Source organism: Symsagittifera roscoffensis, chromosome 9, assembly GCF_963678635.1.
Source record: "Symsagittifera roscoffensis chromosome 9, txSymRosc1.1, whole genome shotgun sequence".
Lineage (NCBI taxonomy): Eukaryota > Metazoa > Xenacoelomorpha > Acoela > Convolutidae > Symsagittifera > Symsagittifera roscoffensis.
Genome location: NC_087070.1, coordinates 42,688,767 through 42,703,118, shown reverse-complemented (window position 1 = coordinate 42,703,118; position 14,352 = coordinate 42,688,767). Strand labels below are relative to the sequence as shown.

Sequence of the window (14,352 nt, the reverse complement as noted above, 5' to 3'; positions counted from 1 at the left end):
TAAAACTTTTTTCGAAACTAACATGTTATCGCTACTATGTAATCTACGTAAACTAATAAGTGACGATCCTCTTTATCGGTTCAAGATTGCACCAAAAACTCTGTTGCACCAAAATTTTTCTGTTGATCTTTCGGAGCCATCGTACTTTTTTCTGAGGATATTTTCATGTAGTAAGGACGCACAGGTACCTAGAAAAAAGCCGGAAGTAGTTTAAAGTTTCTATGCTATCTTCGACAAATGTTCGAGAATCTTCAAGATCTTGACAAGATTTTCAAGATAACTGGACCTGGGAGTTTTGATGAAACCAAAAAAAAAATAAAGATAAACATAATAAACTCCTGATGATACTAATGAGAAGATCTGAGGTGATGGTCGACGTGTCGAAATGGTTTTCAGGCACAATCGAAATGTCCGAGTTCATTCAGTTGATTTGCAACCAGGAAGACATCTACCGCAAACAACCACCCCCTCCCCCACCCCCAGTCCCGGAGGACGAGGAGGGAGACGAAGAACGGAGGCCGGGGGCATTTGTACACGAAGAGGATCCAATTGAGGTGACGGAAGAAGCACCCCCTATGTCTGGAACTCCACCACCCCCACCTGCACCCGAAGATTAGCAACATTATCGGGAGCTCATCGTGACTTTGACTCAAATACAAAATTGCCACAATAGCACTTTGCATTTAATTATTCCTTAAGTTTAATTTCAACTGCTGCGTTTGAATTTCAAGATGTCTCGAGTTAGGTATTGGAACGTTTCAACCCATTTTTTTCATTAAGTAGACAGCAGACTCAAACAGAAAGGCTACATGACTGCTCGTATCAGCACAAAGCCTTGAATGTTCGGACTGCAATTCAAGATCTATAAAAAAAGTGTTCAAAAAAATTAGAAAAAAATTTTGAAATGATTTTTTTTTGTTAAATTTGGTTTTGAAAAGCATCCCTCCACACGTTGTGCAAAATACAAAGTTATATTTTAAGGACATTGCCAAGTATTTAATAGACGAGAGGGCAAGCTTCAATTTTATAAGGAAACAAAGAAAACAATAAGGAAACAATTGTCACAGCTTTTTAAATTTGATTGAGCTCAATACAACAATACCTTTGAGATGATATTTTTAAACTCCGCGACATTTAATTTGTTGAAATATAAAACGAAAAATGTTGAATTTAATTCAAATTGATTACAAAATTTTCGAAAGGTTATTTTTCAGAATAAATTAAACTTCCTTAATGTCGCTTATCATAGCATAAAAGCGGAAATATATTCACAGTTTTTGAAAAACTTAGTTGTCTGTTCCAAATATCTGGTTTTATATTCAATTCAAGCTTATGAAAAATTAAATAAGCAAGAAAATTTTTAATGAAGACTCTTATAAAGGTCTTGATCATTCTCTTATATGTTTTTATTCAGGGAAAAACCTTAAAATTTATGAATGCCAATTTTAGATTTTTTGCCGTTTGATTTCATATTCCTTTTAAAGTTCTGTTCATTTTTTGTTGAAAGAAAAGTAATCAAAACTATTGGACAGGAAAAGCGCAATGGTGATCAAAAAGGTGATCGACTTCAAATTTCGAAAATTAAATTTGATTTTCAGATTTCCAAGCGGAATGATAATTTAATCCACTGATCCAATTTTCTAAAATTTAGTTCAATTTATCAAAAAGTTTTCACTAAGAAAACCTTCTTGAAAATCAAAAAATTTCAAGTCAATTTTCATGAAATTTTGAAAGCTGGCATGTTTTCAAAAACTAAATCATTTTTCTGTTTTCATGTTTTAATTGACTCTTTTCCAACTGTGTGCTGGCTATGTTTTATTTATTAAGTAATTGTGTATTAACTAAAACAGGCATGGGGCGGTACTTAATTCGAAAATAAAAATTTATATGTTTTTTAGCGGAACTAAGAGGTCTAGAAAACGGTTCCCAAGCTTATCACCCCGTGTTTTGTAACCCCCTTTTTCTTAACCCCCTCTCATATAACCCCAAAATCAGATAACCCCACTACAATTTAACCACTTTTTAAAACCAATTGTTAGAATCAAAGTGAAAGTTACTTGAAAAGAATTCGTAACCATATCGTCGGTAAACATCAAAGCTTTAATTGCGAAAAATTTTGCGAACCAAAATGAGTTAACATGCACGCTGCTAAATTCGTTTTAGATTTGAAGAGAAATGACCTTGCCGATAGTCTAGATTTTGATATGAACTTGAAAACGAATCCGACCGACATGATTCAAATTGGTGCATATACAAAACAGTCCAAAACCATTTGAATTTCTTGACCTTGATCTTTTGGCGCCGACAGAATTGATCTACACTTTGAAAACTCAAACATGGGCTCAATTAAAGATCAAAGAGCCAAAGTTAGAAGAAAAACTCGGATGACAACCAAAGGCCTCATGGTATAGTGGTTAAAGCGTTAGTCTCAAAATCTAGAGATCAAAGGATCTAATCCCTGGCGTACAAAAATTTTTCCAATTTTCCCAAAAAAGTTGAATTTCGGGTAAATATGATAACGGGTATATCAAGGGTACAATAAATGGGTTAACCTTACAGGGTTGGGCGGAGGGAAAAGAAAAGTCAACACCTTGTATGTATTTATTCTTTTGCCGGTTTCAAATCGACTCTAGCTCAATTTAGAAAAATCAAGGAAAATAATTAAAAATAGAAAAAATTTTATTGCTTGTCAATATAGATTAAATAGCAAATATTTAACTCAAGTTCGCCATAGCGCGAAAGAAATGCAAATCAGTTTTTTCTTCGTAAACATGCATAATATTCTGCACTTTTTCGTTGAGCACCCGGTATTTGTTCTTTTTTGTAAATTGGTGCCCACTCGAGGCGTTATAGAAATTAAGTTTTTGGACGGAAGCGTCTTTTTGCAAATTTGCAATCGTTTTCCATATACTGGGATGCGATCCACTGAAGCATGACTGTATGCCATAATGCCAGCCCTCTACAGCAAAATCGGGAAAAATTTTCTGAAACGCTTGAATAGCGGCCTGCTCAAAATCCAGTAAAATTTTTTCAGGTCTACTATCAGGGACTAGTATTTTTAGGGCTTCTAAGAAACGGTGGTAAGTTTTTTCTGTTTTATTTGGCAGGAACGCATATATGCAAGCAGGAGCTATTCCTGAAAGACTAACGTTAATGGAGTAAAGTTGATAAAACATTTTCGGGGTGACTTTAAAAGTTCCATCAGCCAACCAAAAGTTGGATGTTTCAAGCACACGTAGCATTTCAGGGTCGCCGAATAAAATAATCCTCTCGTGATCATTTTGCCCACTGTCAAATCTTATAAAATTTTTGAAAAGTTCTTGTATTTCGAAACTTCTGGTTGCTGGGGAGACTTGTAAGACTTCTTCTCGTTGCTTGCGCGCTCGTTGTGCGGTGCGAACTAAATTTTCTTTGGATGGTAGGGCTAGTTGAGTGGCAATGTTGTCTGTAATTGGCTGAATGGCGGTTGCGACTGCGATGGTTAGGGTGTTACTATCGATTAGCTCCTTGACGTTTTTCAAAACTAGTCGAGCATCAGGTTTGCCCGTGGAAATATCGTGATTATGTTGACCCCTCGTTTCAATAAAGTTTTCTCCATCCGTAATTGCTGTTGCGCGGCATTTATGGGTTTGGTACTTTGAGCAGTTCCAATTTGTTTTTGTCTTGTTTTTTCGTTTAAGGTAATACTCGTGGCCTGATACCACTAGCATTTGTTTGTCTTTCGAAGATAAACTAAAATGGAATGACGCTTCAAACATTATATCTGATCTGATAGAGTGGTATAACAATGGTTAAAGAAATAGGCAGTATGATTTTTTATAAAACTCACAAACGTCTTTTGTTGCCTTCAATTAGCACCATGTAGGTTATCTCTTTTTTAAGCGCGTGAGTGAGGGATTATTTCTCTAACTAATCGAAATGCAATTACTTTTGAGATGCTAGAGGCAAGTGAATTAAGACTATCTTTTCAGGCCTCAATTAGTAAGCTTAATTGGACTTCTCCTGTACTTATAAATTATCGTCATTAAAAGGGGGTTAAATTTTTGGGGGTTATCATGTTACGGGGTTAAATATCGTAGGGTTAAAGAGTGGGACACCTAGAAAACGATGAGATGAGACGACTTTTAAATTAGTCTTAAAGTATACTCAAAATGCCATTTTGATTCGCGGTTGCAAATTTGTGTCGGTTACTGTCGTCGCAGAATAAGACAAAATTACAATCGTTACCGTTATTGTCGTCGCGTAGCTTGTGTTAGTTTTCGTTCTCCAATAACACGATATCTTTCTTAGGTTTGAAAATTTTGCTGTTTTTGGTTTCGAGTTGCAGAATTGAAGAATCAAGAGTTTACAAAAAATAAAGCAAGTTTATAAACGATACTAATTAAAGTTGGGCAAACTTGATCTGATTTTGACAGTGTCTCAATATTACAAGTTATCGCAGAATCGTTAGTGAGGGCAATTAAGCGAGAATAGCATTAAATTTTCCATTGCCGAGATTCGTATCGTGCAGACGAGGATGAAAATAATTCACAATAGGATGATGTCGCTCAATCGAAGCTGAGAGCATTGCAGAAAACAAAGAACCTTCTTTCGTAGAAAAAGCACAATTAAAGCATTGAATACACGAAAGGTTTGGTGTACTGGAAACCAGTTCAAAACAAGGATATATTATATCCAATTGTATTCTTGATAAACTATCTCTGTAAAATATCAGAACTAACCAATTATAATCCATGACTAAGACTCACAATAAATTGTAAGGCTGAAATTATTTATAGTTTTAGCCAGAAAAGACTTAGTTAACTTAGCAAACAGTTGCTCTTCTACTAGTTGATTGTAAACATCGCAATAAAACCAGTTTACTATAGATCTATTGAGACTAGGAGATATAACAGTAGGATTAGCATTGATATTAGACTAAGAAGTTGCACGAACCTATCCGGCCGAAAATAAGATTGTGACAAACAGATGTTGTACTTTATCCCAAAATACTCTATGAGAAAGCCAACCCGGACTTAAGCTCATCTGGTGCGACCACTGAAGTACAACGATTCCCTATGGAGCGAAAAACACCCCAACAACACTCTGCTTAATCAATCGCCCAAAATCATCCCGATCCCTTCAAAGTAATCAACCCCGTTACACTAATACATCATCATTTTTAGTTGAAAACCTCAGTACACGTGTAAAAACGAAGAAAACCAAGCCCAACGAGCCCAATTCTTCAATAAATTTCCTTTTCTCCTCACCCTTTCTTGGATCTCAATCTATAAATTTTTTAACCCACTCAAAATTAATTCAAAGAAAACAGCCGTCGATGACAAACTTTGCGACGCCATCATCAATAAATCAACTCACCACTGCACTACACTTAAATCAGTTCACTAACTTTGCTTTATCACAAACACTTAACCGCTTCATTGCACGAAAGCCAAATCAATTCTCAATAACGCACTATGATCACACAGTCATCCTATACAAGGAAGACTCGCCGTATGATACTGACCCCGCAGTGAATTCCCAACTAACCTAAAATCTTTTCATCAAAGCTATCCAAATCTTCGACCTCGACAGCAATAACAAAAAATTTGATCATGTTATCGACCATGCATTTCGAAACACAAAGGCTTATGAATCGTATTTTAATAAGTTTGACCACTTTCAACTAATTTTTATTTTCCTTGACCCTAAAGATCGTGATATTAATTGTTCTCACGAAAACATGCTTGAAACTTTACTCAAACACACTCATATCTTTTATAGATTCATTCAATACCATTTCGCTTGCAGTTAATCATCTCGAAATCCCCATCATCACTATTTTTTTGTCAAATCGTACACATCACCGTACTTTCACATACACATCACCATATTAAATCACTTTCTTAACCTCACTGCATAAAAACAACTAACCATCACAGCATCCTCCGCAACTATAATCACGTTAGAAAATTGTATATCTTATAACCCTTCACTAATAATTTCCCATTTGAAGACTCCTTCTCCTTTATTATCCCGCATGAATATATCCAATCAGATGAAAATCCCCTTTTAGAAAACATCCACAAATTTAGGTTCAATCACAATTTATATAATCTAATTCCGCCACGTCTGAAGAAGTTAACTTCATTCGCGCACTTGAAATTGTTCGGCCACTTTTACGCACTAAAAGCGTAATACGAATGCCAGCTAAGCTTTTAATACATTCACCCACAATAAAGACTAAGTTCCCCAGTGGATTTTTTTTGGAACCCGACCATCAGTAAATATGAATCTTTACATCTTACTTATGAATAATCATTATATTAATCACCATTTGTATGCGTGTGTTTCACCGTTTCTTTTTGGATTTTACCAGTAATTTCTCTGAAAGAATAAAACAAAACCAAGCAAAAAAACTTTAAGCAACCTTTAATTCACGAAAGTTCTAACCATTTGCTGAAACTTCTAAAGGTGCAATAAAATTGATAAGTAGCAATGTGTTAATAATAGTACTGTAATTGATATTAGGAAATATTACATTGAAAAGAAGGAGCAATAAAAGAAATAAGCTAACCTTTTTATGTGTGCTCAATTTTGTAATTTTTGATTCAATGGTTTAATCTCCCACCTTCACGCACTCTTTTCACACAACTCAAAAAAACTCGCTACTGTAAAATTTGTTTTAGAATTGAATGTCTAGTTTGACATCTCACTGATAACAACTCTATCTTTTTTTCACGCGTTTTGGAACTTTCGCTTATCCCCGATGAATTGAATTAAAGGTAGGCTTAAACTAACCAACGCAGTTTACTAATAGCACAAAAGCAACAGCATCTATAGAAAAATTTCACGGTACTCAAACCAGATTAAATCCACAATAAAACGGGATAAATTATTCTAAGGAACCCTGAATTAAAGTATTTTAGGACCACATGATACAATACGTTTATGAAAAGGGACACAACCAAAAGACAAAAGAGAAAATACCTGATAAAAAAACAAAAAGTGTAAACACAAAATGAGACTCTGCCCAAAGAGAAGATAAAAGTACACACTCCTCTGCCCTCTCCCACCAGAACAACGTCGCTCGGAGTACATGTGCTAAGAACCCGACCGTAAATTTTTGACAAGAGTAGCTTTAGGGTGAGCAATATTTTATAATAACCGAAGTAAGAAAACCACTTTTGCGAAAACAGTTAACAAAGATCATAAGTAAAACTGAAACACCGCAGTCACAACTCTCACTGGATATAAAGTAAGGAGCCAGTATTGCAGCAAAGGTACCCATTGGAAACGAACAATGGTCAACTCGATATTGAACTCAGAAATACGAATTCCAGTCACTTGACGCTCCACTCAGAGAAGTCGAACCTTATCTCCCTCTTTTTAACGAAATCGATTCGTCACTATATCAATCTACAATCTTGACACGATTAGCCTACTCACGTACAATACACGCAAATGTTTCTTTTCTTTCGTCACTCCTCTTGAGGATCTACTCGAAGAAGAAATAAAGAAATTTCTCCATGCTTCCTTCACAAGAAAAATTGAAAAAAAATTAGGATTCTCTAAACCACGGATAGTAACTAGTAACCAGTTCAAGACAAGTATTTATCATATCCAAGTATAATCTTGATAATTTGTTGCTGTAAATTACTTAGAACTAACCAATCATGATCCATGACTAAAACTTACAAAAAATTGTAAGGCTGAAACTATTTATAGGTTAAGCCAGAGAAGAATAAATTTAACTTAGCATTCAGTTGCTCTTCCTACTTCTTGATTGTAAACCTCGCAACAACACCAGTACACACTAGATGTATTCAGACTAGATGATATAAAAGTAAGATTAGGATTGATATTTTACTAAGAAATTGCAAGAACCTATCAGGCAATTAATCAGATAGCGTGTCGAACAGACATTGTACCTTATCCGAAACTTTTCTATGGGAAAGCCATCCCCGACTTAAACTCAGTTCTCTTCTTTCTCTCTTCCTCTCTCTCTCTCTCTCATTTCTCTTTTTTTTCTCTTTTTTCTCGCCCTCTCTCTCTCTTCTTCTTTTCTCCTTCTCTCTCTCTCTCTCCCTCTCCCTGTCTCTTGCTCTGTCTCTTTCTCTTTTTTCTCTCCCTCCGATTTTCTAAAAGTACTAAAATATGTGGAGAAAAAATAGCAGAAAAACATTTATGGTTTTTTTTTCTGTTTGACCTTATCGTATTAAAAAACCAAGACCCGACTTTTCTGGAATTTTTAAATGTACTAAGCTATGAAAGGAAAAAAGAGCGAGAAGAGAAACCGATTCTGGTTGCTTATCTATTTCTTTGCATCATTTGGAAAACCCGGTTTTTTTTGGAAAAAATTTTTATGTTGCACTAAAGGTATCCACAAAAACACGGCTCAGCAAAATGTTTAAGGCTCTGAAAAGTAGACCATTAACAAATTTCATCTTGGCGCTTAGAAAGCACTCAGAATACTTTTGTTACTTAACTGTCAGGTTTGAGAAATGACGAAACATAGTCTTATTAAATTACAAAATCAAAAATGAGGACTGAAAACCCAAACTGAAATATAGAAAATTTTCAATTTTATCTTTAAAACTCCAATTTTCAAAATTTAACCTGAAACTAACGACTACCTGAAAAACACCCTCTGTATAACACCATACTTTTCATTAGAAAAGAGAATATCGCGTCGCACCTAACACTCTTTAGCTTTGCAATCACAGAATTTCAACTGCGCCGTCCCCCCGGGTTGACGTCCATTCAAGAAAAATGCTTTTCATACAATTTCATATACGGAGTCTGTGGAAAAAATACTCATCATTGATTTTCATAGAAGAAAATCTTATGAACAATTTTTTTTCATTCAATTTTTTTTTCGAAAATTGTCTTAAATTGATTTCAAACTCAAGCAGAACAAATTGGAGGCAGTTTTGGTTGCTTTGGCATCAAAAAAATCTTTTTTTTTTGAACAATTAATGATTATCATTCCATTTCGTATACGAAAATTTTATGATATCCATTTTTCCATATAAAAATCACAATTTTGAGGTAAAAAGTGGTAAAGCGATTATCTGCTTGCGAACTTGCTTCACTGCTCGAATCCATATAAAACGAAAAAAAATTGCATGCAAAATTTGATTTAATGTGTCTATAACATAGTCCAGGTCGAGTTTTTCACCCAAAAAATCCAAAAATGACTAGCCAGTGTTTTTTATACACAATTATTGTTTTTTATGTTCATTTGCTTAAATAAATAATAAGTTTTATAAAACGAATAAGCTTCTTTTCTCAACCACCGAAACATTCGAAATAAAAGTTTTTAGCCATTTACAAAAAGTGACGTTTTTGGTCTATAATTCTGTGTGAAAATGTTATCATTTTTTATACATGTCTGATATCAGCAAATGCAGTTTTTCTGCGTGGCAACTGCCAGTGACACTCTTGGCTTTTTTATGACTGAAAATCCTCGGATGAAACACAAAATTTTAAAACAAAATTTTTTGTTTTTTCAAAATAAGGAAAAAATACCTATCATTCAATTTCATTGTACTAAAAATAGTTTGTGCTTTTTTCATAAAAACATTGTGAATAAAAGTATGGTAAAAACTTGTTATTTAATTCCAAAATGTGGCAAAAAATACTTATTATAAAATTTCATAGTATGGAAGAATTGCTTTTCAATATATTTTCGTACTATTTTTGTAGTCTATGAAAGAGTACAAAAAAGTATAGTAAGCATTTTTTTTGTTAGTATGAAATTGTATAATAGGTATTTCTTGTCGACCCAAAATTCACAAAAAACGAGTGGTTTTTTGGTCAGAGATATCCTTGCAAGCGGGCGATGGATTTGAATTTTGGAGAGACTCATAGCTCGCTAAGCTTAAACTTCGTCACCTGCTTGCAAGACCCCTTCTGAGCAGGGAGGGCCGGATCTAGGATTTTCTTGAGGGGAAGGGCGGATTTTCAAAACATGCTGAAAATTTTGTCGACCTTTTTTTTTAGGTCGATCAAAATTATTTTCTGAGCTCTCGCAAATCACTATAAAGCCCACTTTATATCTAATTTTCTGCACCTCACGGGCCAAAAAAGGCATTTTTACGCTTTTTACGCGCTTTTTGGAAAACTTTGACAAAAAAAAACTTTTTTTTGGTGCGCGCTCCCCCCGCGCACCAAAATTAGTATATTTTGGCGGCCATTTTCAAACCCCTATAACTTTGCTAAAAAAGATCAGAGGTAAAGTATCGTTTTAATATTGATCTGAGATGATATGAAAAAACTCGTTCAAAAGGGCTAGTTAAAAAGTTAAACTTATTTGGAGAAAAAAAAAGGAGCAGAAGAACTCCGTTACTTTCTTCGAAATTCGGAACAATGTTTCTTGTTTAAAAATTTTTCGCATTCACCTTAATTTGAAAATTTTGTCTGCAATCTCCCTACGGAATCAGCGATTTTCCTCGCGGAAACAAGTTTTTGCTGTGGTTCTCAACACTGTAACATACATAACGTTTGTCAATTATGATTTCAAACTCAAGACGCAGCACTCAGCGTCCTTCAGCCAAGAACAGACAAACATCAAATCAAGCAGAGCTACGAACACTAACTATGGCATTCACTACCACTCGGTCTTTTTTGCCATTGATTACCCCCCCCCCCCCCCCCTTCCCCCATGTCATATTTCGAAAATCTAAGGAACTCTACTAGCTGTGAAACGACGTTGCTCAAAAATAATTCATTTATTCTTAGTAGAATTTTTTTTTAAAATATCTTTAACAAAATTTTTTTTTCTTTAATAACAATAAAAGTTTTTACCCTCATTTTTAACCCCTCCAGCTGAACTCGGCAACTTGGTTTTCATGGCAGTTCAGGGCCTAATGATAAGTATCCAATTTTTTGTCGGAAGGGATGTCGCTCCAGTAGTCCTTATTGCGTCTCCAGTGGTCTGTCGGTCCTGTTTTTGAAGTTTGCTAAGTTCTCTCGATAAGCTGCCAATGCAACCTTCGCTAGGCCTCCTAGAGATTCTTCGTCAGCTGTTATTTTCATCTCTAAGTGTTTTATTGGGTCCCGAAAGCGTTCTGGCTTTTTTTGTTTGTCTTGAGCTCTGTCTCACGCCCCTGTCTTCCTGGCTCGATCCTTTTGAGCACCCTGATGGGGGTATCAGTTTTCTCTCTTTTTCACAAGAATGGTTATTCCTGGTAACTTCAGGCGCCCCTTTCTGGACCCCTTGTCAGGACTTGGTCCACCAACTCCTCTCATTCTCTCGGATCCTAGTGCTGGAAAGCAATTAGTTGACATATCGACCACTTTTAAAGTTTTTGTCTTAGCGACTGCTTTCAATAGCGCTGTATTTGTTTGCCCTTCTGATTGCGTTGGCATTTCAGCAAGCTCTTGTCCTTGTTGTCTCCCTTTTGTCATTTTGCTGCTTGTGCAGTTTTATCAATTCTTGCTTCTTGCGCTGATTGCTTTTTCTTTTCTCATTTCTTATGCAGGTGTTATCTTGCTCTTTTTCCTACTCGCGCAGTAGATGATTGCCATCTGAGTCGCGCTCTTCTAATTTGCTAGGTTTGTTCATCTATTGTAGTTTTTTTCTCGGCTCTGCGGTGAGCTTTTACTTGATTCTTGGATCGCTCCCGTTGTCAAGTTTGTTTTTGCCTCTGCAATATAGTTTTCACGATAAATTGCGCCCAGTCGTTCTTTTGCCGAATCTGTATCCGACGCCAGTTTTTCTTTCAGCAGGGTTGCTCGAGGGGCTTTCAGCTTTTCTGCCCTCGTCTCTCCTTATCAAGATTTTTTGTTGTTTTGTTGGAGTCGTTTTCTCTGTCCTCATTTAAACATTTCCTTCATGAATATAGTGGATCCTTTCTTACCTTCAGGGTTTTCGGTCCTGTTAAATTATTGTCCGCCTGATTTTGTTTTGACTGCATCTCGTCGCTTCTTGTTCAATTTCACTTTTGCCTCGAGTAAATTTTCCAGTTAATTAGTCATCTTTTTCTCTCTTGCTGTTGGCAGTGGTTGTTTGAACATCTGGCTAGTCTCTCTGCTCGACATTCCTTTTTGCACAATTTTTAAGTCCTCGCAAGACTTATCAATTTTTTGTTCCAGTTGAGTTACGATCAGCGACGGTCTGATGTGATTTGTCTAAATGACCAGAGCTTAAAAATTATCTCTGATAATTTTGAATTCCTTTTTTCTGTAACCTTCCAAAGCGTGCTCCGAATTAGGACACTTGTAATTTTTTCTGTTTATTCTATCTTAGGTTCCTAATTATAGCCTTGAGACTGAGCTTTATGTATTTATTTTCTCTTTGAATATAAGAAAAAAAAACAATTTTCTTCTTGTGCTTTGGAATGTTCATTTGACTGATCCGCACAGGACAGTTTTTTTCTCAATAATGTATTCAGTAAAAAAAAGTTTCTCAGGTTTTGCCCCTTAGCTCCGAGTTTTGAAAGGTTCTTGTTAAATCTGAAAATTCATTCGTTTCGATGCAAGTTGTTAAAAACTTAACCGTAGCCCTACCGATGGTTGATTTCTAACCTCACCGAGAGAAATTTCGAAAAGAGTATTTTTTGTCCTTTATTATCTTCTATCGCTCACGCTTAATTTAATTGGAATTCTTGGCCCGGCTGCGTGATGCTTAGTAGAATTTTTTGGAATTATGTACTTGGAATTCTCGCCATATCTAGTGCAACTGCGGAACTCCTCCGCAAGATTTACGATGTCTTCTTGCATGTGTTTATGGTCCCGTCATCTAAGTATGTATGTATATATATGATGATAACTATTCTGCCTCAGACACCAAGCCATGTTGGAAGTTTAATTTTGCTGGAAAAAAAATTATTACAGAAATCCTGAGTACCAATCAGGCTTTTGATTTTTAAATCCTTTTAATGAAAAATTGATTTTTTGAGATGTATAAATTAAGAATTAAGATCATTTATCCACGGGGGAAAGGACCAATACAAGAGCTGTACAGCTCATCACGGCGAACCGCTGTTGTGCCCCTGTTTAAGAACTACATGCAATTATTATTTTTTTTTGGTTATTTTTCTGGGCTGGGTAATGTTGCTTCACCCGCAAGCAACGAGCACGGATCATGGTGGGCCTCGAACATCCGACCTTTCGATTGAGAGGCGGAGACGTAACCACTTCACCACCGCTCCCCTATGAATGTGATTTCCCAGCAAGAACACGTATTCAACCTTTTTTTTAGACCGACCAAATAATTTCCCGAAATTTGAAATGTTTATTTAGGGCGAGATTTTCCATGCTGCAAACTTTTTTGGCTTGCGCTGTCCTTAAACAAAAAAAGGTTTAGCGTCAAAAACGGTCTTAGATGAAGGGCAGTATATTCATGATTGGTTTATTAAAAGCCTTAAAATACTAATAATTCCATTTTCGAGACAACTTCAATCTTCATATATGAATATAAAAATGTTTTTAAGAACGGTCATGTTTTTAAGAAAAACGATAAATAACCAATGCAATTTAAAGACGACCCTAACTTCTGCAGATGGATGAAAATGCCCAATTTTAGATCTAGTTTCAAATTTTTTGCAAGCGGAACGAGCTTTGCTTGGCTGTTAGAATATAATAAGAATTAGCTTTTTTTTCGCCCCGATCCTTAGAAACAAAATTAACTGGGGTTTCGTTAACTTGATTGCGCTCTTTCTCTTCTCAACCCCCCCCCCCCCCCCACGTGTCGACAGAAAATTTTGGCAGTGAGATTAAGATTAAATTTTGGCAGAAAATTAAATGCGTGAGATTAAGATGTATAACAAAGAAGAATAAATATGTATTCAGAATAGTTTATTTGTTCATCATGCAACGTTGATTTAGTTTTTACTAGAAATTAGAAAAAGCAATTCATTAAGTGTCGGGAGGCATAAGAAAGATTATTTTTTCAAATTTTCAAAATGGCGCTTGAACATTTTTGTTTCCTTTTTTTTTTCGTTTTTCTTGATTTTTTCAGACGCCTCGATGCATCATACAACTTTTTCAGCATAAAAGTTCACTAATTATCCATTCTGCTCATTTTTGATGCCGTGTGATCTTTTTTTGTAAATAGTACCGCAGTTTCATCTGTCCTGGAAATTTCATCCCTCTGAAACCTATAATTTTCCCGTTGGTCCTTTTAAAAAGTCTTTTGAACTACATAATTTATCCTGTCTTTGCGTAAGCAAATTAATCCCCCTGAGACTACTTTTCAACATTAAAATACCTTGTGAAATTACTCAGCCTTAGAATCAAAAGAAAAGCCATTACAGGTACTGTTTCTTAGGTTATTAAAATTAAACAAAAAAGAACCAAAATCAAAAATGCAAGCCTCGTCTTTAAATTCTTTGTAGAGTGAATACTGATGTTTTTAGTTGACATTTT

At 35.4% G+C, this 14,352-nt stretch overlaps 1 protein-coding gene across 1 annotated transcript in view; it reads left to right on the top strand.

The window, feature by feature from the left end:
• LOC134854409 (troponin C-like) overlaps window positions 1-770 on the top strand; it is a 30,823-nt gene extending 30,053 nt beyond the window's left edge. Inside the window, exon 5 of the mRNA XM_063870646.1 lies at window positions 397-770. Within this exon, the coding sequence (XP_063726716.1) occupies window positions 397-617 (221 nt within the window). The 3' untranslated portion in view covers window positions 618-770. The remainder of the gene's footprint in view (window positions 1-396) is intronic.
• The last annotated feature ends 13,582 nt before the right edge of the window (window positions 771-14,352 follow it).